Source organism: Helianthus annuus, chromosome 13 (genome assembly GCF_002127325.2).
Source record: "Helianthus annuus cultivar XRQ/B chromosome 13, HanXRQr2.0-SUNRISE, whole genome shotgun sequence".
Classification (NCBI taxonomy): Eukaryota; Viridiplantae; Streptophyta; class Magnoliopsida; order Asterales; family Asteraceae; genus Helianthus; species Helianthus annuus.
In genome coordinates this window covers 72,588,216-72,611,816 of record NC_035445.2, presented here as the reverse complement: position 1 = coordinate 72,611,816, position 23,601 = coordinate 72,588,216, and the positions used below count along the sequence as shown (strand labels likewise).

At 37.6% G+C, this 23,601-nt stretch overlaps 2 protein-coding genes across 2 annotated transcripts; both read right to left on the bottom strand.

The window, feature by feature from the left end:
* Positions 1 to 5,821: 5,821 nt before the first annotated feature.
* On the bottom strand, positions 5,822 to 7,770 carry LOC110898160 (benzoate carboxyl methyltransferase). The gene is made up of 4 exons (XM_022144917.2): positions 7,656 to 7,770; positions 7,165 to 7,578; positions 6,473 to 6,727; positions 5,822 to 6,361 (listed from the first exon to the last, which is right to left on the bottom strand). Exons 1-4 carry the CDS (start codon positions 7,761 to 7,763, stop codon positions 5,972 to 5,974), a joined length of 1,167 nt encoding a protein of 388 aa, XP_022000609.2. The 5' UTR covers positions 7,764 to 7,770; the 3' UTR covers positions 5,822 to 5,971.
* Positions 7,771 to 14,481: 6,711 nt separating this feature from the next.
* LOC110898159 (benzoate carboxyl methyltransferase) lies at positions 14,482 to 16,430 on the bottom strand. Its single transcript, XM_022144916.2, has 4 exons — positions 16,316 to 16,430; positions 15,825 to 16,238; positions 15,133 to 15,387; positions 14,482 to 15,021 (listed from the first exon to the last, which is right to left on the bottom strand). The coding sequence occupies exons 1-4, from the start codon at positions 16,421 to 16,423 to the stop codon at positions 14,632 to 14,634; spliced, it is 1,167 nt and encodes a 388-aa protein (XP_022000608.2). The 5' UTR covers positions 16,424 to 16,430; the 3' UTR covers positions 14,482 to 14,631.
* Between the last annotated feature and the right edge of the window lie 7,171 nt (positions 16,431 to 23,601).

Sequence of the window (23,601 nt, the reverse complement as noted above, 5' to 3'; positions counted from 1 at the left end):
TATGGGGTGATGTTTCTCATTTCCCTTGTTATCCTTCACCATCCCGAGTGTGTTTTATTTATTACAACATCATCCAAACCTTAAAACCATCATTTCATTAAAAATCATAGAGAGATACATAGTCCTAGGAAATTAAAAACAAAGAAGAAATAAAAAGTTAAAAGTCCTAAATTAGATAGGTCGAGTGATACATAAAATTATCATACGGAGTCCCATTTTTTTCATTAAGAACCAAAATCCCGGGAATAGATCCTCGGTATTGTAGTAGGACTCTTGGCCGAGGGTTATCTTCCTAAAGCCATTCTTCTATCTCTCTTGGGAGGAAGAAGGCGGATTCGTTTTCCTCAACATCTTGTGGAGGAGGGGAAACACCAACCGGGACTCCTTGCAATATGTCTTGAGGAGGCCCTGGGTGCATGGCATACCACTCGGCTGGTATGATGACTTCAGGCACCACGTTCCATGCCCTTTGGGTTATTATAGGCACCAAAGGAGGAGATGCGAGAATGTTCAACCTCTGGTGCAAGAGGTTGACCTCCCAGAGACACCCTTCCAGTCCCACCGTTAGATGGTTGATACGGTCGACCAATGCTTCTTCCACCCCTGTCATTTCATCAATAGCCTCTCTTAATGCGTAAACATAGTTTACAAGAGAGTCTTCCGCCGTTGATGACCTCCTCCCCTATCGATTGTTCCTTGAGTGCGATGAAGATGCTCCGCTTGTTCTGCTCGCCATTCTAGGAAAACAGACCGAAAAGAACTCAATTTTTAAGAAACAGTACCTCAGACACGGCCCCGTGTTTAATGAACACGGCCCCGTGTCCAGTTGTCTGTAGGATTTTAAAGCAAGGAATCTTGAAGTTTTAAATTATTTTCTTTGTTTATAAGTAACGTTTAAACATAAATAATTTAAAACAGAGTGATATAACTTATTTCAAGCAAGATTCCTTGAATAATGACCTTACAAACATCACAATAAAGGTTGGAATCATGAAGCTTCCAAGCTTTAATGGAGGTAGTGGTTGGAAATTGAAGGAGAAGGCAATGAACTAAAGTGGAAAAGACAAGAGGGTGTTTGAGAACCTTCTTTTAGAACATACCTAGGATAGTATGAGTGAAGATCCCAGGAATCTCTGTCTTTTGAAGTGGTCCAAATGAAGCAGGAATCATGCTGCATTTATAGAAAACGACAGCACGCTGGACACGGCCCCGTGTGCAGACAGAATCCTGACACATTTTTGTCCGTATTCTGATAAAATCAGAAGAGAATCTTTTGGTGGACACGGGGGCGTGTTGACCTGGGCACGGCCCCGTGTCTGGAAGCTGTCTTATGGAGTTTGCTTATTTTTAAGGAACTTATCCAGATCGGGCGGTTCCTTACTGGATGGAACAACCCCAAAGTGCCTAAGATACCTTAATTGATCTAGATTAAGACGAGAACGCAAGAGGTTGTCGGTGAGGGTGATGCCTATGCTAAATGTAGGTGGACAAGTCCAACCCTTTTCCGGGCTCTCGTTAAAGAAAGTGTATGCCGAATCGCTCAGGTCTATGTATGCATCGAACGAAGTCGATGGGGAGACCTTCACGGCACAACCGGCACAGGGACGACTATCGTCCAAGTCTTCGCTAGAGTTGAAGGTATTATCGGGAGCAACAAGGTTGTTTGAATGCGACCCCAACACTTCTTATTGGTCATCGTCTTGAGATGAATTAAGGAAATCCATCTTAAGTTCTTTTAACCAATTAAGAATCAGATCTTCAAGTTGAAATAGTTCATCAAGAAGCATTTCTCCTAAAATATCTGACTGGGCGCATTCGAGGGAGAGATAAGGATTATTTTTATTTTCGCCCCTCTTAAGGCTACATGCAAATGATGGGTCTATATAGTGGGGCTTATAATTTAGAAAATAGCATTCTAATTCTTTATGACCGCCTCCACATAATTGGCACCACGTACCATAAGAGTGTCGAAAGTAAAAAAGATCATTATCACTCATTTTTGTGTCAGAAATTACCAACCGTCGGGATCTTACGGTTCTATTTTCAGTAACTGAATCTTGGGCACAGGGGCGTGTTGGGTGGGCACGGCCCCGTGTTCAGCTTACAGTCTGACTTAAAACAAGATTGCCAGTTCCAATGATTGGGTACGGGGCGTGTTCAGTGGGCACGACCCGTGCTGAGTTCTACAGAAGCTGAAAAATTAAGAAAATCCTAAAAAATAAATAAAAAGAAAATAGAAAAATGATTAGGCTGTTGATTCCTAACTTTCTTAAAATCCTTGTGTCCCCGACAACGACGCCAAAAACTTGATGCGTGTAAGTGTGTATATGTTTTAGGTATATATTTTAAGCCCTTTTTACACTTTTTAGCCAAGTTTTAAATTTATAAAACACGATATTTACTAACACTAAACACACATATGGGCAAGTGCACCCATCGTGGACGTAGTATAGTGTTGGTAAGATACCAAGGTCGTCCAAGGACACAAGAGCTTTTAGTACCGGTTTATCCTCAATGTCTAATCAAATCAAAATGTTAGAAAAAGGTTTTTAAACTAAGAAAATAAAACTAACTAAAATGATGAAAAATAAAATAAAAATAAAACAGATAGACAAGATGAATCACTTGGATCCGACTCGTGTGTAGTGTAACCTTTGATTATTTTCGCACTTTTGCACTTGTTTAAGAGATTATCTTAGTTATTGTAGTAGGCCCCTCTTTTGAAGGCGACGTTACCCTCAACCCAGTAGTTTGAGTCAGCAAGGATACAATCCTAAGGGGTCGGATTATTGAAAGATAATTAATTAAGTTATTAATGCATAATGTGGTAGGCCCCTCTTTTGAAGGCGACGTTACCCTCGACTAAGTAGTCTGAGTCAGCAGGGATACAGTCCTAAGTAGCCGGGTTAAAGTTTTAATAGTAGTTTAACTTATGAGGGATCAAAGAGTTTGGACCCCCGCCATCCAATACCTTTGGGTATTGAAGGAGACCCTAAATTTGACCCAGGTCCTTTGCAGGATCTATACACTGAACAATGGCAAGACTCTTACCAAACCGTTCCGTTAACCCCCGACCAGGTAGCCAACATAACTCCATATAGACCGTGGAGATATGAATGGTGAAAATCTTTTATTTTATATAGACAGTAAAATAATGCCAAGACACCACGGACAAACGATAAGGAAGAATCACCTTCAACATAAGAAACTAGTAATTAAAGTCATTAATACAAAACCAATTAAAAAGTGCAAAAGATTAAAAATAAAAAGTATTACACTAAACACTTGTCTTCACCAAGTGATGTAAGAGACTTAGGCAAACATGGCCGTTGATTGTCAAGAACTCTTACGATCAATCTTGGATCCCGAGACGACTTACACACTCTACGATGGACAATGGATGATGGTGGTGGTTGATGGTGTTGTGATGGTGGTGGGTGGTGGGTGAAGTGTGAGAGAGGTGGTGTGCCAAGGGATGAGTTGCAAAAGCTCCAAACACTCCTATTTATAGGCTGAACAGAAGCTCGGGCACGGCCCCGTGTCCGCTGGGCACGGCCCCGTGTCCATGTGACTCTCTCTTCATTAATTGCAATTGGCAATTTCAATAAATGCGTCTGCAGGGAGTTGACCACGCCCCCGTGTCCGCTGGGCACGACCCCGTGGTGGGCAACAGAAGCTTCTATGACTTTGTCTTTTCTGCTGCCACTTGGGCACGGTCCCGTGCTTACTGAGCATGGGGCGTGTTCAGTCTTCTGTCTTCTTTGTTTTGCTTGGGAAGATGCTATCGGGAGGTCAGGCATTCCACTTTTGTTCCTTTTCTTGTATTTATGTTAGATTTAGCTGTCTTTTTGCTTCTTTTGTTCATTTGAGCTCATTTAATCCTGAAAATACAAAAGGAAGACAAAAGCATACTTTTTCCAACATTAGTACTAAAAAGGGTTAGTTTTATGCCACAACCGATGTAATTTATATGTTGCATTTTGTGCACATCACTTAATCTACCAAAAGTGACAGGAGTGAGGATCAATTAAGTCTCCACAGAAAAGCCAAAGCCTCGTACCACAAAACCACAAGTGGTGGATGAATAGCAATTACAATTACAACTATTATTATCATTATCATATTCATATTCATATAAATAGAGTCAAAATATGAAAATATTTCCTTCTGTATTCTAAATCTATATATGATAAAAAAGAAGTTGAAAGAACAGTGATTTAGTGTTAAATTAAAATTAGAATTAGAATTATTTAAAATTAGAATGGAATGAATAGTAACATCATTAAGAGATGAGCAAATGGTATCGGGCATAGGTACTGTTCTCAAATTTACCAAACCGGTGTATTTTCGGTACCGGTTCTGCACAGGTATTCAGCGGTTTTTACCCTCAAATACCGGTGCCGTACCAGTACCAACCGGTACCGAACCGTACCATACTAGGTATATTCGGTACCGGTACCCGCTTTTGGGGATTTTGGTAACGGTATTTTCGGTACCGGTTGGTACCGAGCTCATCAAATCCTGTAGCAATGCATCAATGCAAGTAATTGCACCGTTTAGATTACTTTTCATACACACAGTAAGTAAACTGTATTTCGTTTGAATGAGGTTTTATATACACAACAACTTATTTTGCTTTCTTTTTTGTCTTTTTCTGTAATGAATGAATTGTAGTATGTAAAATTAACTTGGATATTTAAAATATTGATGAGCAAATCGTATCAAATCCTGTAAACGAATCGGTATCGTATCGGTACCAAATTTACTATACCAAATCATTTTCGGTACCAATTTGGTACCCACCTTTTGGCGTTTTCAGAATCGTTACTTTCGGTTCGACACCGGTCTAATATCATACCTGTATTTATTGATTTTTACCTTCAAATACCATACCGTATTGTACCGAGCATTTTCGGTGCCGGTACCTAATTTCGATGATTTTCCGAATCGGTACTTTCGCTGCCGTTACCGGTACCGAGCTCATCCATATTTTAACGTGTTAGCACCGTAATAACTGAACTGAAAACAACCGAATTTCCAACGTGTAGGACGTGTGGGTGCTATTATTATATATTAGGTTATTTATAATCGTTTTTTATGACGGAGTGACTATCCTTACCACATCATTTTATTTATGTTTTGATATTCGGTATCTGTTTGCGGTTGCTGACACGCCTTTTGTAGTCATTGGGTCTCGCCGCAACGCGCGGGCGAAAAATAACTAGTTTTCTTTGAAATATATATCTAATATCCGGATAGTGGAGGGTTCAAATGAGAAGAAATTCTTTATAAGAAGAAAAAAGAAGAAATTTCAACCAATAGGAATCATTCATTAGACTTCATTTAATATTTGTACTTAATGTGACTATAAGGGTATATTATTAAATTTATAACTTATTTTTAAGATATATATTTTTCACAAAAAATAAAAATAAAAATTCATTTATAGTGTAGGATAAATACGAGGTGTGTAGGATAAATTACGAGTTGTGTAGGATAAATTTCAATATATGTAGGATAAATTTCGAAATGTGTAGGATAACTTTTGATGTGTGTAGGCAAAAATATATAGTGTGGAGGATTATAGTCTTAGTGACTTATTAATTAGTCAAACATAATAATAAATGAGATGAAAAAAAAACTATTTAATGTTTTACAATTGTACCTTTTTATTCTTTTTCTTCTCAATAAAATGTTATTCTCAAATGAACCTTCCCCTATCCGGATAAGACCCAAATAAATAAAAGGTTTGGATTGACGAAACCAAATAGACCTTCTCAGCATCATGATATAATTAATGACTAGAATTCAACTCATCATGTATAAGTAAATTTATTTGAAATAATTTCCAAATAAAACCAAAATAAATAAAAGGTATGATAACCAAACCAAATAGACCTTCTGAACATCATGATGTATTTAATGATAGAATTCACCTCATCAGTATAAGTGAATTTAACACTTGCTAATATTATTCATTTTTGGTTAATGAAATGACAATAGTAAATTGTCTTGTTTTCTTGGTAGCTAAACGTTCTTCCACATGCTTCTCGTACTTCTTATATAGCACATCAATTATGGAACTCCCAAAATGAGAAGTCAACATTGGTTCTGTAATAGCTCTAATCACTTTTGCGGTGTTTTTCATTGTTGTGTTTATCCCTTGGTTGTGGTTATGCTCTAAGTTTAAATCATCCATATTTGTGTAATCGGTATCATCTGGATCCCAGTTTACTTCATAAACATTCATGTTATCAACAGAAAATGATCCATTATCTTGAATGATGTTCCTAACTTCATCCTCACATGGAAGATAAAATGGAAAATTGAATGAGTTAATATCTGATTCTCGAATCAGCTCCTGTAGTATTTGATAAAACATATAATTAATTAGTATTATAAGCAAACTAGAAGCTCTAAAGAGCATATTCTTCGTTAACTTGAGTTAGAATTAGAATACAAAAACAAATACCTCTTTTAGCAATTCAAGAAGTGATTTTGTTAGTAAATCCCATAGACTCCAACAATCATCACTAGCTGGATCAACTTTACTTCGCCCAGGTAACGTTATAAACATGTGTCCACCGCATACTATTTCTTCATAGCGCAATTCTAGAAACTTTGTAAAGTCGGCATGAAATTGCTTTCCATATGCTTGGAGTACATTAAGCGAACTTGTTTTCGAAATGTATAAGTTTAATTTATTACTTTCAAGACCTTCAGGTACCTATCATGTTCATTATATTTATAGTGTCTTAGTGGTAAGAATTTGAGAATCTATTGTTTAAGTCTAGGGATAAAACCCCGACATCAACTGATTTACTCTGAGATATGTGATTTATCATCCTCATGTTAATCGTGGGACCGATCGGCGGGGCGTACACCATTTTTTAGAGGACCACAAAAATAAAATAACTTGGAACATTATATATTTTGATTGGTTGTTTAAGTTGGAGTCCAAAGTATAACACATGCTTGCAAATCTATATCCCATAAAAGTTATTTTTAAAGTATAAATAAATGATACTCCATCTTGTAAATATATACATGTAGTACACATGTTTTTAAAACTAGCATATCTCATAAATATATCTTGTTTATTTTTCTTGCTAATATAACCATATTGTATATATAGGATGATATAGAGTTGGATTGGTATGGTACCTGAGAAAGCCATTGAATGCTATAAGAGGAGTGAACGAAATGCAAACTTTTGTCAGGAAAGAGTCTACCATAGAAGGAACCTGGAACAACTGAAACAAAGCAACCGCCAATACTTTCTCCCTGGTCCTTCTTAAGATTGTCATAAAAGTCGGGTAATAACTTAAAAAGATTATTAAAATCATTTCCAAATAAGTCGTTTAAGCACACTTGAGACTGTGGTGTTTTACGATTATTTTCGTGACACACCTCATGGAGTATATTAATAATGTTAGATGCTACCAATAGAGTATTCATGCCAGAGGAACATCCTAAATCTGCTATCATGAAACAATCGTTTTTGAAGAAGACATCATGATTAGCCATATCCTTAATTGCATGTTTTAAAAAAGGTAACGCTCTTCGTATCGCATGTTCCTGCAAAGAAATTAAGTTACGATACGTTTACATATTCTTAGGGGATCATGGATAGCGATATCAAGATTAAAAGAGACCTGAAGAAAGGAATTGCTTGCATAACTTGAATCTCCATTGCCATCATTCATGTGTTGAACGTTTATTGTTGCCATCTTTATTGTTCTTTGCCCTAATTGCTCGGGCATGACATTCACAAGGTAGTGCTATATATAAGATTTCGGCAGTTAATAAATAAGTCAAAAATCAACATTGCTGTCGTCATCCAACCCTACATCGATCTTATCTTAATATCTTTCTATTTATTGCCATCTTCTATAATATTCGTCCTTCTTTGGAGGATGATCCGCCACGTAGATTGGGTGTGAGGATGGATAAGGCAAAGAAGACAGAGGTAAAGAAATGGAGATGAGCCTAAAATATATGTATATGTTATATGTATATATATGTCATGTGTGTGAGGAGGTTTTGTCATCTAGTGGGACGTCTTCAACGTTCGCATGGGGGGAGCTGCTACGCCTCACAAAGATTTTACTTTAGTATACCGATGTGGTTATTTACTTTGTAGTTTGCTTTGTACCAATAATTACACTCAGGGGCTGTTTGGCAACATCTGAATATATGGTTAAGTGCTGAACCAGTAATAGGTCTGAACCATTAAGAGCCTGTATAATGCTTAACCGTTCAGAGGCAAATGCCTAACCAATTCAGATTAGAGGTCTTAACCATTCAGACTCTGTATAAATCTCAACCACTCAGAGGCAAATGTCTGAACAATTCAGACATCTACTCGTGAAACAAACAGCCTGAACCATTAAGTGCTGAACCAGTAAGAACTCTGAACCATTAACAGTTTCCTTAAAAGGTAAACAAACAGCCCTTAGTTGATTTTTTTTTTGTGTCACTAAGAACAAATTTTTATATACAACTAAATTATAATATACAAGTAAATATTAATATTTTTTGTTAAATTTACTTCTCCAACAAAACAATATTGCAACGTGTTTCTAGTCATACAATGACAACGAAAATGAATGATGTCGGTAGAGAAATAACAGCCTTTTTACCATGGTTATTGGATTTTATCCACCCAAACTATTGGCTATTGGCCACTGCCACCTCTAACTATCACGTTCGCGTATGTCACCCCCAACTTAACACTTAATGTGTTATGTCACCACATCGTTAACTGATGTACTAACTTTAGATCCCGTTACTATACTTTTGGGGGTGTCATTGGGATCTTAGGAAGATTTTAGGGATCTTAGGACACCCCAAATGTATAGTAACACGATCAAAAGTTAGTGATCAGTTAACGACGTGGTGATAGAACACACTAAGTGTTAAGTTGGGGGTGGCGAGCGTCAAAGTGATAGTTGGGGGTGGCAGTGGTCAATAGCCAACAGTTAAGGGTGATAAATCCAATAACCCTTTTTCCAACTACAAATGAATCATAACATACTTATATAACTCGACCATAAAACCACAAGCTTATTTATTTTAGCACGTTTTAACATGTATATATATAGAAACGAGATCAGGAGAAAACGCTTAAAAGTGTGAGAACGGTGAGAACGTATACTGGTCAAATATGTGGTGCGGGATATGGGTGAGGGGTTTTTTTGTCTTTTCAATCTTCTTTTATTTTCCCAACGCACTATAACATTTTCTGGCGTCTAAGATTATTTTGGCGTTAATTGTATTTATTAAACTTTTTGACGTTGAATTAATTGTTGTGTTACATAGATAATTTTTTTGGCGTTATAGCGTGTTCTGGTTAATTTTTTGGCGTTTTGTGGCGTTGTATAATACTTCACTTACGAGATATTAATATTTTCATAAGATTACAATAAGACCAAATGTTTTTAATGGCGTTTAGTGAATTTTTTGGCGTTTAATACATTTAACAAGGTGCTTTGCCAGCACCCGTTCTCACAGTTTTCATACTACTAGCGTTTTGGTGTTTGTAGTTTTTGACGTTTTATATAATAATGTATTTTATTTGTAAAGAATTAGATATCAAACAACAGATAATTTGATAACAAAACAATATAAAATGAAAAAGAAAAACAAATTAAAAATGGTAATCTAATTTCTCTTCCGAATCTTCACTGTCATCATGCTCTTCTTCTTGAATTTGTTTCTGGCATTTTGAACCTTTGAATACCTTAGCTAGATGTCAACTTTCCTACATAAACACCGTCTTTTTTAGACGAACATGCTTAGTGGCATCCTATTTTCTGGTGTGATATTCTTGTTTGATGGCATGTCATTGAAGATCAACTCTTGCTTGATGCTATTTATAGTAATGGAGTCCAAAATAGCATTTTACACATGTGTTGATCCCTTTATTCCATGCCAATATTCATCAAGAACAAAGCTCAAATGAAGGCATATTACTGTCATCAGTCTCTTTTTCTTGAATATTTGTCCATCTCATTCAACAAAAGATTATTGAGATAACCCCCTCAGAAGAAGAATCCATTCAGTGAAAGTGTACCAACCCCCGTTCCTTAGCAACCCGGGAACGGGCGGCCGCGGCCAGTTTGGGTGGTATCTTGTGTTTATCCATTTTGGCAGCGGAAATTATATCCGGACCGTAGTTAGGAAATTATTTATCAGAGTAAAATACCACGCTTTTAATATATTAAACACATGGGAAAAACCCACGGCACAACCGGCACAGGGACGACTATCGTCCAAGTCTTCGCTAGAGTTGAAGGTATTATCGGGAGCAACAAGGTTGTTTGAATGCGACCCCAACACTTCTTATTGGTCATCGTCTTGAGATGAATTAAGGAAATCCATCTTAAGTTCTTTTAACCAATTAAGAATCAGATCTTCAAGTTGAAATAGTTCATCAAGAAGCATTTCTCCTAAAATATCTGACTGGGCGCATTCGAGGGAGAGATAAGGATTATTTTTATTTTCGCCCCTCTTAAGGCTACATGCAAATGATGGGTCTATATAGTGGGGCTTATAATTTAGAAAATAGCATTCTAATTCTTTATGACCGCCTCCACATAATTGGCACCACGTACCATAAGAGTGTCGAAAGTAAAAAAGATCATTATCACTCATTTTTGTGTCAGAAATTACCAACCGTCGGGATCTTACGGTTCTATTTTCAGTAACTGAATCTTGGGCACAGGGGCGTGTTGGGTGGGCACGGCCCCGTGTTCAGCTTACAGTCTGACTTAAAACAAGATTGCCAGTTCCAATGATTGGGTACGGGGCGTGTTCAGTGGGCACGACCCGTGCTGAGTTCTACAGAAGCTGAAAAATTAAGAAAATCCTAAAAAATAAATAAAAAGAAAATAGAAAAATGATTAGGCTGTTGATTCCTAACTTTCTTAAAATCCTTGTGTCCCCGACAACGACGCCAAAAACTTGATGCGTGTAAGTGTGTATATGTTTTAGGTATATATTTTAAGCCCTTTTTACACTTTTTAGCCAAGTTTTAAATTTATAAAACACGATATTTACTAACACTAAACACACATATGGGCAAGTGCACCCATCGTGGACGTAGTATAGTGTTGGTAAGATACCAAGGTCGTCCAAGGACACAAGAGCTTTTAGTACCGGTTTATCCTCAATGTCTAATCAAATCAAAATGTTAGAAAAAGGTTTTTAAACTAAGAAAATAAAACTAACTAAAATGATGAAAAATAAAATAAAAATAAAACAGATAGACAAGATGAATCACTTGGATCCGACTCGTGTGTAGTGTAACCTTTGATTATTTTCGCACTTTTGCACTTGTTTAAGAGATTATCTTAGTTATTGTAGTAGGCCCCTCTTTTGAAGGCGACGTTACCCTCAACCCAGTAGTTTGAGTCAGCAAGGATACAATCCTAAGGGGTCGGATTATTGAAAGATAATTAATTAAGTTATTAATGCATAATGTGGTAGGCCCCTCTTTTGAAGGCGACGTTACCCTCGACTAAGTAGTCTGAGTCAGCAGGGATACAGTCCTAAGTAGCCGGGTTAAAGTTTTAATAGTAGTTTAACTTATGAGGGGATCAAAGAGGTTGGACCCCCGCCATCCAATACCTTTGGGTATTGAAGGAGACCCTAAATTTGACCCAGGTCCTTTGCAGGATCTATACACTGAACAATGGCAAGACTCTTACCAAACCGTTCCGTTAACCCCCGACCAGGTAGCCAACATAACTCCATATAGACCGTGGAGATATGAATGGTGAAAATCTTTTATTTTATATAGACAGTAAAATAATGCCAAGACACCACGGACAAACGATAAGGAAGAATCACCTTCAACATAAGAAACTAGTAATTAAAGTCATTAATACAAAACCAATTAAAAAGTGCAAAAGATTAAAAATAAAAAGTATTACACTAAACACTTGTCTTCACCAAGTGATGTAAGAGACTTAGGCAAACATGGCCGTTGATTGTCAAGAACTCTTACGATCAATCTTGGATCCCGAGACGACTTACACACTCTACGATGGACAATGGATGATGGTGGTGGTTGATGGTGTTGTGATGGTGGTGGGTGGTGGGTGAAGTGTGAGAGAGGTGGTGTGCCAAGGGATGAGTTGCAAAAGCTCCAAACACTCCTATTTATAGGCTGAACAGAAGCTCGGGCACGGCCCCGTGTCCGCTGGGCACGGCCCCGTGTCCATGTGACTCTCTCTTCATTAATTGCAATTGGCAATTTCAATAAATGCGTCTGCAGGGAGTTGACCACGCCCCCGTGTCCGCTGGGCACGGCCCCGTGGTGGGCAACAGAAGCTTCTATGACTTTGTCTTTTCTGCTGCCACTTGGGCACGGTCCCGTGCTTACTGAGCATGGGGCGTGTTCAGTCTTCTGTCTTCTTTGTTTTGCTTGGGAAGATGCTATCGGGAGGTCAGGCATTCCACTTTTGTTCCTTTTCTTGTATTTATGTTAGATTTAGCTGTCTTTTTGCTTCTTTTGTTCATTTGAGCTCATTTAATCCTGAAAATACAAAAGGAAGACAAAAGCATACTTTTTCCAACATTAGTACTAAAAAGGGTTAGTTTTATGCCACAACCGATGTAATTTATATGTTGCATTTTGTGCACATCACTTAATCTACCAAAAGTGACAGGAGTGAGGATCAATTAAGTCTCCACAGAAAAGCCAAAGCCTCGTACCACAAAACCACAAGTGGTGGATGAATAGCAATTACAATTACAACTATTATTATCATTATCATATTCATATTCATATAAATAGAGTCAAAATATGAAAATATTTCCTTCTGTATTCTAAATCTATATATGATAAAAAAGAAGTTGAAAGAACAGTGATTTAGTGTTAAATTAAAATTAGAATTAGAATTATTTAAAATTAGAATGGAATGAATAGTAACATCATTAAGAGATGAGCAAATGGTATCGGGCATAGGTACTGGTCTCAAATTTACCAAACCGGTGTATTTTCGGTACCGGTTCTGCACAGGTATTCAGCGGTTTTTACCCTCAAATACCGGTGCCGTACCAGTACCAACCGGTACCGAACCGTACCATACTAGGTATATTCGGTACCGGTACCCGCTTTTGGGGATTTTGGTAACGGTATTTTCGGTACCGGTTGGTACCGAGCTCATCAAATCCTGTAGCAATGCATCAATGCAAGTAATTGCACCGTTTAGATTACTTTTCATACACACAGTAAGTAAACTGTATTTCGTTTGAATGAGGTTTTATATACACAACAACTTATTTTGCTTTCTTTTTTGTCTTTTTCTGTAATGAATGAATTGTAGTATGTAAAATTAACTTGGATATTTAAAATATTGATGAGCAAATCGTATCAAATCCTGTAAACGAATCGGTATCGTATCGGTACCAAATTTACTATACCAAATCATTTTCGGTACCAATTTGGTACCCACCTTTTGGCGTTTTCAGAATCGTTACTTTCGGTTCGACACCGGTCTAATATCATACCTGTATTTATTGATTTTTACCTTCAAATACCATACCGTATTGTACCGAGCATTTTCGGTGCCGGTACCTAATTTCGATGATTTTCCGAATCGGTACTTTCGCTGCCGTTACCGGTACCGAGCTCATCCATATTTTAACGTGTTAGCACCGTAATAACTGAACTGAAAACAACCGAATTTCCAACGTGTAGGACGTGTGGGTGCTATTATTATATATTAGGTTATTTATAATCGTTTTTTATGACGGAGTGACTATCCTTACCACATCATTTTATTTATGTTTTGATATTCGGTATCTGTTTGCGGTTGCTGACACGCCTTTTGTAGTCATTGGGTCTCGCCGCAACGCGCGGGCGAAAAATAACTAGTTTTCTTTGAAATATATATCTAATATCCGGATAGTGGAGGGTTCAAATGAGAAGAAATTCTTTATAAGAAGAAAAAAGAAGAAATTTCAACCAATAGGAATCATTCATTAGACTTCATTTAATATTTGTACTTAATGTGACTATAAGGGTATATTATTAAATTTATAACTTATTTTTAAGATATATATTTTTCACAAAAAATAAAAATAAAAATTCATTTATAGTGTAGGATAAATACGAGGTGTGTAGGATAAATTACGAGTTGTGTAGGATAAATTTCAATATATGTAGGATAAATTTCGAAATGTGTAGGATAACTTTTGATGTGTGTAGGCAAAAATATATAGTGTGGAGGATTATAGTCTTAGTGACTTATTAATTAGTCAAACATAATAATAAATGAGATGAAAAAAAAACTATTTAATGTTTTACAATTGTACCTTTTTATTCTTTTTCTTCTCAATAAAATGTTATTCTCAAATGAACCTTCCCCTATCCGGATAAGACCCAAATAAATAAAAGGTTTGGATTGACGAAACCAAATAGACCTTCTCAGCATCATGATATAATTAATGACTAGAATTCAACTCATCATGTATAAGTAAATTTATTTGAAATAATTTCCAAATAAAACCAAAATAAATAAAAGGTATGATAACCAAACCAAATAGACCTTCTGAACATCATGATGTATTTAATGATAGAATTCACCTCATCAGTATAAGTGAATTTAACACTTGCTAATATTATTCATTTTTGGTTAATGAAATGACAATAGTAAATTGTCTTGTTTTCTTGGTAGCTAAACGTTCTTCCACATGCTTCTCGTACTTCTTATATAGCACATCAATTATGGAACTCCCAAAATGAGAAGTCAACATTGGTTCTGTAATAGCTCTAATCACTTTTGCGGTGTTTTTCATTGTTGTGTTTATCCCTTGGTTGTGGTTATGCTCTAAGTTTAAATCATCCATATTTGTGTAATCGGTATCATCTGGATCCCAGTTTACTTCATAAACATTCATGTTATCAACAGAAAATGATCCATTATCTTGAATGATGTTCCTAACTTCATCCTCACATGGAAGATAAAATGGAAAATTGAATGAGTTAATATCTGATTCTCGAATCAGCTCCTGTAGTATTTGATAAAACATATAATTAATTAGTATTATAAGCAAACTAGAAGCTCTAAAGAGCATATTCTTCGTTAACTTGAGTTAGAATTAGAATACAAAAACAAATACCTCTTTTAGCAATTCAAGAAGTGATTTTGTTAGTAAATCCCATAGACTCCAACAATCATCACTAGCTGGATCAACTTTACTTCGCCCAGGTAACGTTATAAACATGTGTCCACCGCATACTATTTCTTCATAGCGCAATTCTAGAAACTTTGTAAAGTCGGCATGAAATTGCTTTCCATATGCTTGGAGTACATTAAGCGAACTTGTTTTCGAAATGTATAAGTTTAATTTATTACTTTCAAGACCTTCAGGTACCTATCATGTTCATTATATTTATAGTGTCTTAGTGGTAAGAATTTGAGAATCTATTGTTTAAGTCTAGGGATAAAACCCCGACATCAACTGATTTACTCTGAGATATGTGATTTATCATCCTCATGTTAATCGTGGGACCGATCGGCGGGGCGTACACCATTTTTTAGAGGACCACAAAAATAAAATAACTTGGAACATTATATATTTTGATTGGTTGTTTAAGTTGGAGTCCAAAGTATAACACATGCTTGCAAATCTATATCCCATAAAAGTTATTTTTAAAGTATAAATAAATGATACTCCATCTTGTAAATATATACATGTAGTACACATGTTTTTAAAACTAGCATATCTCATAAATATATCTTGTTTATTTTTCTTGCTAATATAACCATATTGTATATATAGGATGATATAGAGTTGGATTGGTATGGTACCTGAGAAAGCCATTGAATGCTATAAGAGGAGTGAACGAAATGCAAACTTTTGTCAGGAAAGAGTCTACCATAGAAGGAACCTGGAACAACTGAAACAAAGCAACCGCCAATACTTTCTCCCTGGTCCTTCTTAAGATTGTCATAAAAGTCGGGTAATAACTTAAAAAGATTATTAAAATCATTTCCAAATAAGTCGTTTAAGCACACTTGAGACTGTGGTGTTTTACGATTATTTTCGTGACACACCTCATGGAGTATATTAATAATGTTAGATGCTACCAATAGAGTATTCATGCCAGAGGAACATCCTAAATCTGCTATCATGAAACAATCGTTTTTGAAGAAGACATCATGATTAGCCATATCCTTAATTGCATGTTTTAAAAAAGGTAACGCTCTTCGTATCGCATGTTCCTGCAAAGAAATTAAGTTACGATACGTTTACATATTCTTAGGGGATTATGGATAGCGATATCAAGATTAAAAGAGACCTGAAGAAAGGAATTGCTTGCATAACTTGAATCTCCATTGCCATCATTCATGTGTTGAACGTTTATTGTTGCCATCTTTATTGTTCTTTGCCCTAATTGCTCGGGCATGACATTCACAAGGTAGTGCTATATATAAGATTTCGGCAGTTAATAAATAAGTCAAAAATCAACATTGCTGTCGTCATCCAACCCTACATCGATCTTATCTTAATATCTTTCTATTTATTGCCATCTTCTATAATATTCGTCCTCCTTTGGAGGATGATCCGCCACGTAGATTGGGTGTGAGGATGGATAAGGCAAAGAAGACAGAGGTAAAGAAATGGAGATGAGCCTAAAATATATGTATATGTTATATGTATATATATGTCATGTGTGTGAGGAGGTTTTGTCATCTAGTGGGACGTCTTCAACGTTCGCATGGGGGGAGCTGCTACGCCTCACAAAGATTTTACTTTAGTATACCGATGTGGTTATTTACTTTGTAGTTTGCTTTGTACCAATAATTACACTCAGGGGCTGTTTGGCAACATCTGAATATATGGTTAAGTGCTGAACCAGTAATAGGTCTGAACCATTAAGAGCCTGTATAATGCTTAACCGTTCAGAGGCAAATGCCTAACCAATTCAGATTAGAGGTCTTAACCATTCAGACTCTGTATAAATCTCAACCACTCAGAGGCAAATGTCTGAACAATTCAGACATCTACTCGTGAAACAAACAGCCTGAACCATTAAGTGCTGAACCAGTAAGAACTCTGAACCATTAACAGTTTCCTTAAAAGGTAAACAAACAGCCCTTAGTTGATTTTTTTTTTGTGTCACTAAGAACAAATTTTTATATACAACTAAATTATAATATACAAGTAAATATTAATATTTTTTGTTAAATTTACTTCTCCAACAAAACAATATTGCAACGTGTTTCTAGTCATACAATGACAACGAAAATGAATGATGTCGGTAGAGAAATAACAGCCTTTTTACCATGGTTATTGGATTTTATCCACCCAAACTATTGGCTATTGGCCACTGCCACCTCTAACTATCACGTTCGCGTATGTCACCCCCAACTTAACACTTAATGTGTTATGTCACCACATCGTTAACTGATGTACTAACTTTAGATCCCGTTACTATACTTTTGGGGGTGTCATTGGGATCTTAGGAAGATTTTAGGGATCTTAGGACACCCCAAATGTATAGTAACACGATCAAAAGTTAGTGATCAGTTAACGACGTGGTGATAGAACACACTAAGTGTTAAGTTGGGGGTGGCGAGCGTCAAAGTGATAGTTGGGGGTGGCAGTGGTCAATAGCCAACAGTTAAGGGTGATAAATCCAATAACCCTTTTTCCAACTACAAATGAATCATAACATACTTATATAACTCGACCATAAAACCACAAGCTTATTTATTTTAGCACGTTTTAACATGTATATATATAGAAACGAGATCAGGAGAAAACGCTTAAAAGTGTGAGAACGGTGAGAACGTATACTGGTCAAATATGTGGTGCGGGATATGGGTGAGGGGTTTTTTTGTCTTTTCAATCTTCTTTTATTTTCCCAACGCACTATAACATTTTCTGGCGTCTAAGATTATTTTGGCGTTAATTGTATTTATTAAACTTTTTGACGTTGAATTAATTGTTGTGTTACATAGATAATTTTTTTGGCGTTATAGCGTGTTCTGGTTAATTTTTTGGCGTTTTGTGGCGTTGTATAATACTTCACTTACGAGATATTAATATTTTCATAAGATTACAATAAGACCAAATGTTTTTAATGGCGTTTAGTGAATTTTTTGGCGTTTAATACATTTAACAAGGTGCTTTGCCAGCACCCGTTCTCACAGTTTTCATACTACTAGCGTTTTGGTGTTTGTAGTTTTTGACGTTTTATATAATAATGTATTTTATTTGTAAAGAATTAGATATCAAACAACAGATAATTTGATAACAAAACAATATAAAATGAAAAAGAAAAACAAATTAAAAATGGTAATCTAATTTCTCTTCCGAATCTTCACTGTCATCATGCTCTTCTTCTTGAATTTGTTTCTGGCATTTTGAACCTTTGAATACCTTAGCTAGATGTCAACTTTCCTACATAAACACCGTCTTTTTTAGACGAACATGCTTAGTGGCATCCTATTTTCTGGTGTGATATTCTTGTTTGATGGCATGTCATTGAAGATCAACTCTTGCTTGATGCTATTTATAGTAATGGAGTCCAAAATAGCATTTTACACATGTGTTGATCCCTTTATTCCATGCCAATATTCATCAAGAACAAAGCTCAAATGAAGGCATATTACTGTCATCAGTCTCTTTTTCTTGAATATTTGTCCATCTCATTCAACAAAAGATTATTGAGATAACCCCCTCAGAAGAAGAATCCATTCAGTGAAAGTGTACCAACCCCCGTTCCTTAGCAACCCGGGAACGGGCGGCCGCGGCCAGTTTGGGTGGTATCTTGTGTTTATCCATTTTGGCAGCGGAAATTATATCCGGACCGTAGTTAGGAAATTATTTATCAGAGTAAAATACCACGCTTTTAATATATTAAACACATGGGAAAAACCCACGTTTCAAGTACACACAATTTCATAGGGGTAAACCCTATTTTATTTAATAAAAACATCTATTTATTTCAGGTAATTTTATTGCCACTTTTCCAAGCCTTCAGTGCTGTCCAGCTGACTTCTATTTGGCTTTCACATTTTGTTACCTGAAACGCGTTTAAAAACATTTTGTCAGTGGGAAATACTGGTGAGTGAATCCCAGTTTAATCAAGTTTAAATGAAAACCATTGTACAGTATTGAGGGTGGTCGCGCAATTACATTTGTTTCCAAGTCATACCAATTACCACCCACGGTACTGTCAACCCGACTTGTGGAAATGTTACTCCTCGCAAGGTAGTAACAAATTTTGTATACAAAACCCCAACATACCGACGATAATTGTATCCTTACAAATACTCAATAACTGTTTAATATATAATTAATCGTGTGAGGTTTTGTAAAAACAGTTTACAAAAATGAGATTACTCACATTGCTGTCTTAGGTTTTCTGTAAGGGTTTCCTGGTGATTATCTATAAATTACACAAATGCACACGCGTTAGTACAATAACCTATTTTAACATTAGTAATACCCTCCTCGAGACGGCATTCCAACGACTACGTCGGGCAAAACCACGACAGCCGTTACGAACCCTAGATCAATCAGGCATCGTATCTAATACGTATCCAAGGGTTATGATACTTACAAGGGAGCAGAACTTCGTTACTTAGGGGGGTATTATGCCCGAGAATTATATTAATTCTTCAGAAATTTGAGAGAGAAAAGATTTATGAACGATTTGTGAACTGTGGCCAACGAATTCTATATATAGGGCTATTCAGGGGGTCTGTCGTGCCCCGCGTAAAATGAGAAGGGGGCTTACGCGGCCTGCCAGGGACTACGTGTCCCGTGATAGGCTAGCCGAGTCAGCCCTAGACCCCACACGCGTCGGACACGTGGCTTGCTCCGGTGCGTCCTCGTATCCATGTCGTCGCGCCCCGCGTAGCCTTGTGCTATATCTGTCGTGGGCCGTGAGCGTCATTAAAAATTCATTTTTATTTTATTTTTAATGATATAATGTATTTTGGGCTCAGTTTTCACATACGGGCTGTATTTTAAGACACATAAGGGTATTTTAATATATATTAGGGTGTCAGAAAAATTTCAGGAGGGTTGTTATATCCTCCCCACCTTATTTTAGAGCTCGTCCTCGAGATCTACTGAAATAAGTGTGGATACTTCCTTGGCATTTCTGATTCAAGCTCCCATGTGTATTCTGGTCCTCTTTTGGAGTCCCATTTCACTTTGACCAGAACTAATCTCTTATGCTTGAGGTTCTTGACTTTCCTGTGTTCAATCTGTAGAGGCCTTTCTACAAATTTAAGTTGTTCATTTACCTCTATATCCTTTAGAGGCACTACCAGTGATTCATCAGCTAAACATTTCTTGAGGTTAGATACATGAAATACATCATGTATTCCTGCCATTTCCTCTGGCAGTTGTTGCTGATAGGCTACAGGTCCTATCCTTCTAATTATTTCAAAAGGTCCAACATACCTGGGACTTAGCTTTCCCCTCTTGATGAATCATACAACTCCTTTCCAAGGAGATACTTTTAACAACACTTTGTCTCCTACCTGAAATTCTAACGGCTTGCGTCTGTTATCTGCATAACTCTTTTGTCTATCACATGCTGCTTTCAATCGTTCCTTGACTTGAATGATCTTGTCGGTTGTTTCTTGCACTATCTCAGGTCCAGATAGTTGCTTTTCCCCAATTTCTGGCCAACAGACTGGGGTTCGGCACTTTCGTACATAAAGTGCTTCGAATGGTGCAGCATTAATACTTGTGTGATAACTATTATTATAAGAAAATTCTATTAATGGTAAGTGATGGGGTAAGGTCCCAAAAACCTCATAATAAATGCTTGGGACCATACCACAACCTTAACTTTCAGCACAACACCTTGCGCGACCGCGCACTGGTCTCACAGAAAAAAGCTCAAAAGACCTACAAGCAGTCAACACTTGCGCCCAAGGGGAACCATAAAACCTTGCGCCTTTCCTACACCAAACAAAGGATAAGAATCCAGAGTTAGATACTTCCGCTTAATATCAAGACTTGGATATTACTTGCCTAGACTTGGGATTTATTCACCTGCTTCCACACAATAAGGTGTCACACCAGATTACAGCAGTAGTCTTCTAGTAATAATACAATCGTGCACCACCAAGACGGTTACAACCGTCTGGACACGTGTCACTATATCAGTCGCCCTTAAATTCACAACGAATGCATGCAAATAAAGGAAATCTCCACTTAGCCACTTTACACGTGGCCAATCCCTAGCCTTTGATCTAAACCACGATCCGTGTGCTATCACGTCGGATCAAGGAGTATTAACGGAAGGAAACATAACCGCTCACGGGGTTAGCATTTTCCGTCTTCTTTTCACTAACGGGTTTTCCCGCCCAAAGATTCCCGGCTATAAATAAGAGAACTATTCAGGTATGAAATTCAAGTTACACAGACACTTCTCAAATACATCTTCTTCTTCATTACCAATACTTATTCTCACACCGAAGTCGGGTCAAGGAGAGAACCCTCTTCTCCCCTTGGCGAGGCCTGAATCGATCGAGTGGAAACCAACCTTTTTATGCGGATTCAAACCCCCTAGATATCTCGGTTCCGACCATTTATCTAGTGTTTCTTCATTGGCGCCCACCGATTCCTCTGTTTTTTCTAGTTTCATCTCGTTTCGATTTAGTTCTTTTCATTTTTTGCACATGGTAGAAAATTCGTCATCTCATCGGCAACATGGTCCTCGACCAAACAATCTACAAGTAGAAGGAATTCCGGAAGATGCCTCGGACGATAACGAGGTTCAATCCAATCGAGCAAATGATCCTATCACTGCAGAAATATTACCAGCAAATCCTGCTCATTCAATTTTACCACCAGGAGAAACTACGATATCCTGGTATATCCGGTCTCAAGGGGCATTAAACGCAGCATACACACAGCTATGTGCTCAAACTGCTCCCCTGACTCAATCGCGAAGACCAGGATCTCGTGCTCATGCCTCTCAGCGGGAAGAATCAACGTATGAAGAAGTTTATGCCAGATCTACGTCACAACACATTCAGACAGGAAGTCACCAGAAAGAGAACCATGACAAAACACACCGAAGACGATCAGTTCATGATAGGTTGGGTTCTCAGCAAGATACCCACACAGATGAATCCGATCCAACATACCGTTTAAGTGCAAATACCAGTGTGTTCAATCGGTTGCAACCAAACTACAACAAGTATAGACCTCGAGCGGTTTATAACCCTGAGGCAGAACACAACTATGACTTGGTTTACCGCCCTGCAGAAGCAGCGGAAAATTCAAAGTTCATACTAGAAATAGCTTTCGCTCCATTGGAGAAGGCTAAATTACCATCCAATGTGGGGAAGTTCAATGGGTTAACAGACCCCGACGATCACTTAAGGGTGTTTACCAGCGCAGGTCTGGTTGGGGGTTGGACTCTCCAATTATGGTGTCATCTGTTCGTACAAACTCTGACCGGCCCAGCGCGAATTTGGTTCGACAACCTACCAACTGGACAGATCGAATCATGGAAGGATCTGCGAGAAAAGTTTTTGACACACTTCAGCTAGCAGCGGCGTTCCATACGCGATACGTCCGACGTCATGAACATCTGGCGCCGGGATGACGAAAATCTGGAAGATTTCATCACCAGATACAATAAAGAAGTATTGGAAATTGGTGGTGTTCACGAACAATTGATCCGTGCTCAATTCAAGTACGCAGTTCGATGCGACGACATGGTTAAAGTCTTATCTGGAACAGAAGGCCTTCCAACAAGTTGGGAAAAGATAATGGCGGCGGCCAAAGTTTATGCGCAAACCGAGAAAAATCTCACAACAAACAGGCCACCACCACCGCACAATAGGCCCGTGGATTTAAGCTCAACTGGCGAAAGAAGGTTTAAAAAATCATGGCGTGAGTCCGGAACAGGAAGCCGCTCGTCCGAAGACGCCCGCGCAACAATCAACAAACTCTCCGCGCAGCGGGAAAGCAAACAAGAAAATAGGGAGAGACAGTGGACTCCCCTAACAAAAACCCCAGCGGAGGTCTTAAGTACTGAAGACTATCAATTCAAACCCCCGGTCCCGATGAAAAATAAACGTGGACAAGACCCGGCACAATATTGCGAATATCACAAAGACACCGGGCACACCACTAACAACTGCATCTCTCTGCGCACAAAAATAGAGAAAGCCCTCAAGAGCGGCGAACTAACACATTTACTCCAAAACGTACGAAACGAGATTAAGCAGATAACCCGGGGGGAAGAGGGCCCAAGTAAACGGGCAAAAACCTAAGTGACACCTCCGAAAGTTTTCCGCGAAAAGACATGATCCATCAAATATGGCGGAAATATCAGAGAGTAAGTTAAGTTCCGCATAATTATTACCAAAACTTTGTAAAGCCTCTGTGCTCTATCCATGAATAAAATTGCAAAGTTTCTATTATTTTTATGTTTACAAAGTGCATGAAATTTCTTGTAGTAAGCGCAAAAACATTATGGTAGTTACAAAACAAGCTCCATGCGCGGTCAGTGATCACATCACAAACGACCATAAATTTACACATGAGCTTTATACCAACTTCATTCGCCTTACTCGATAAAAGCAATTGTACTCATGC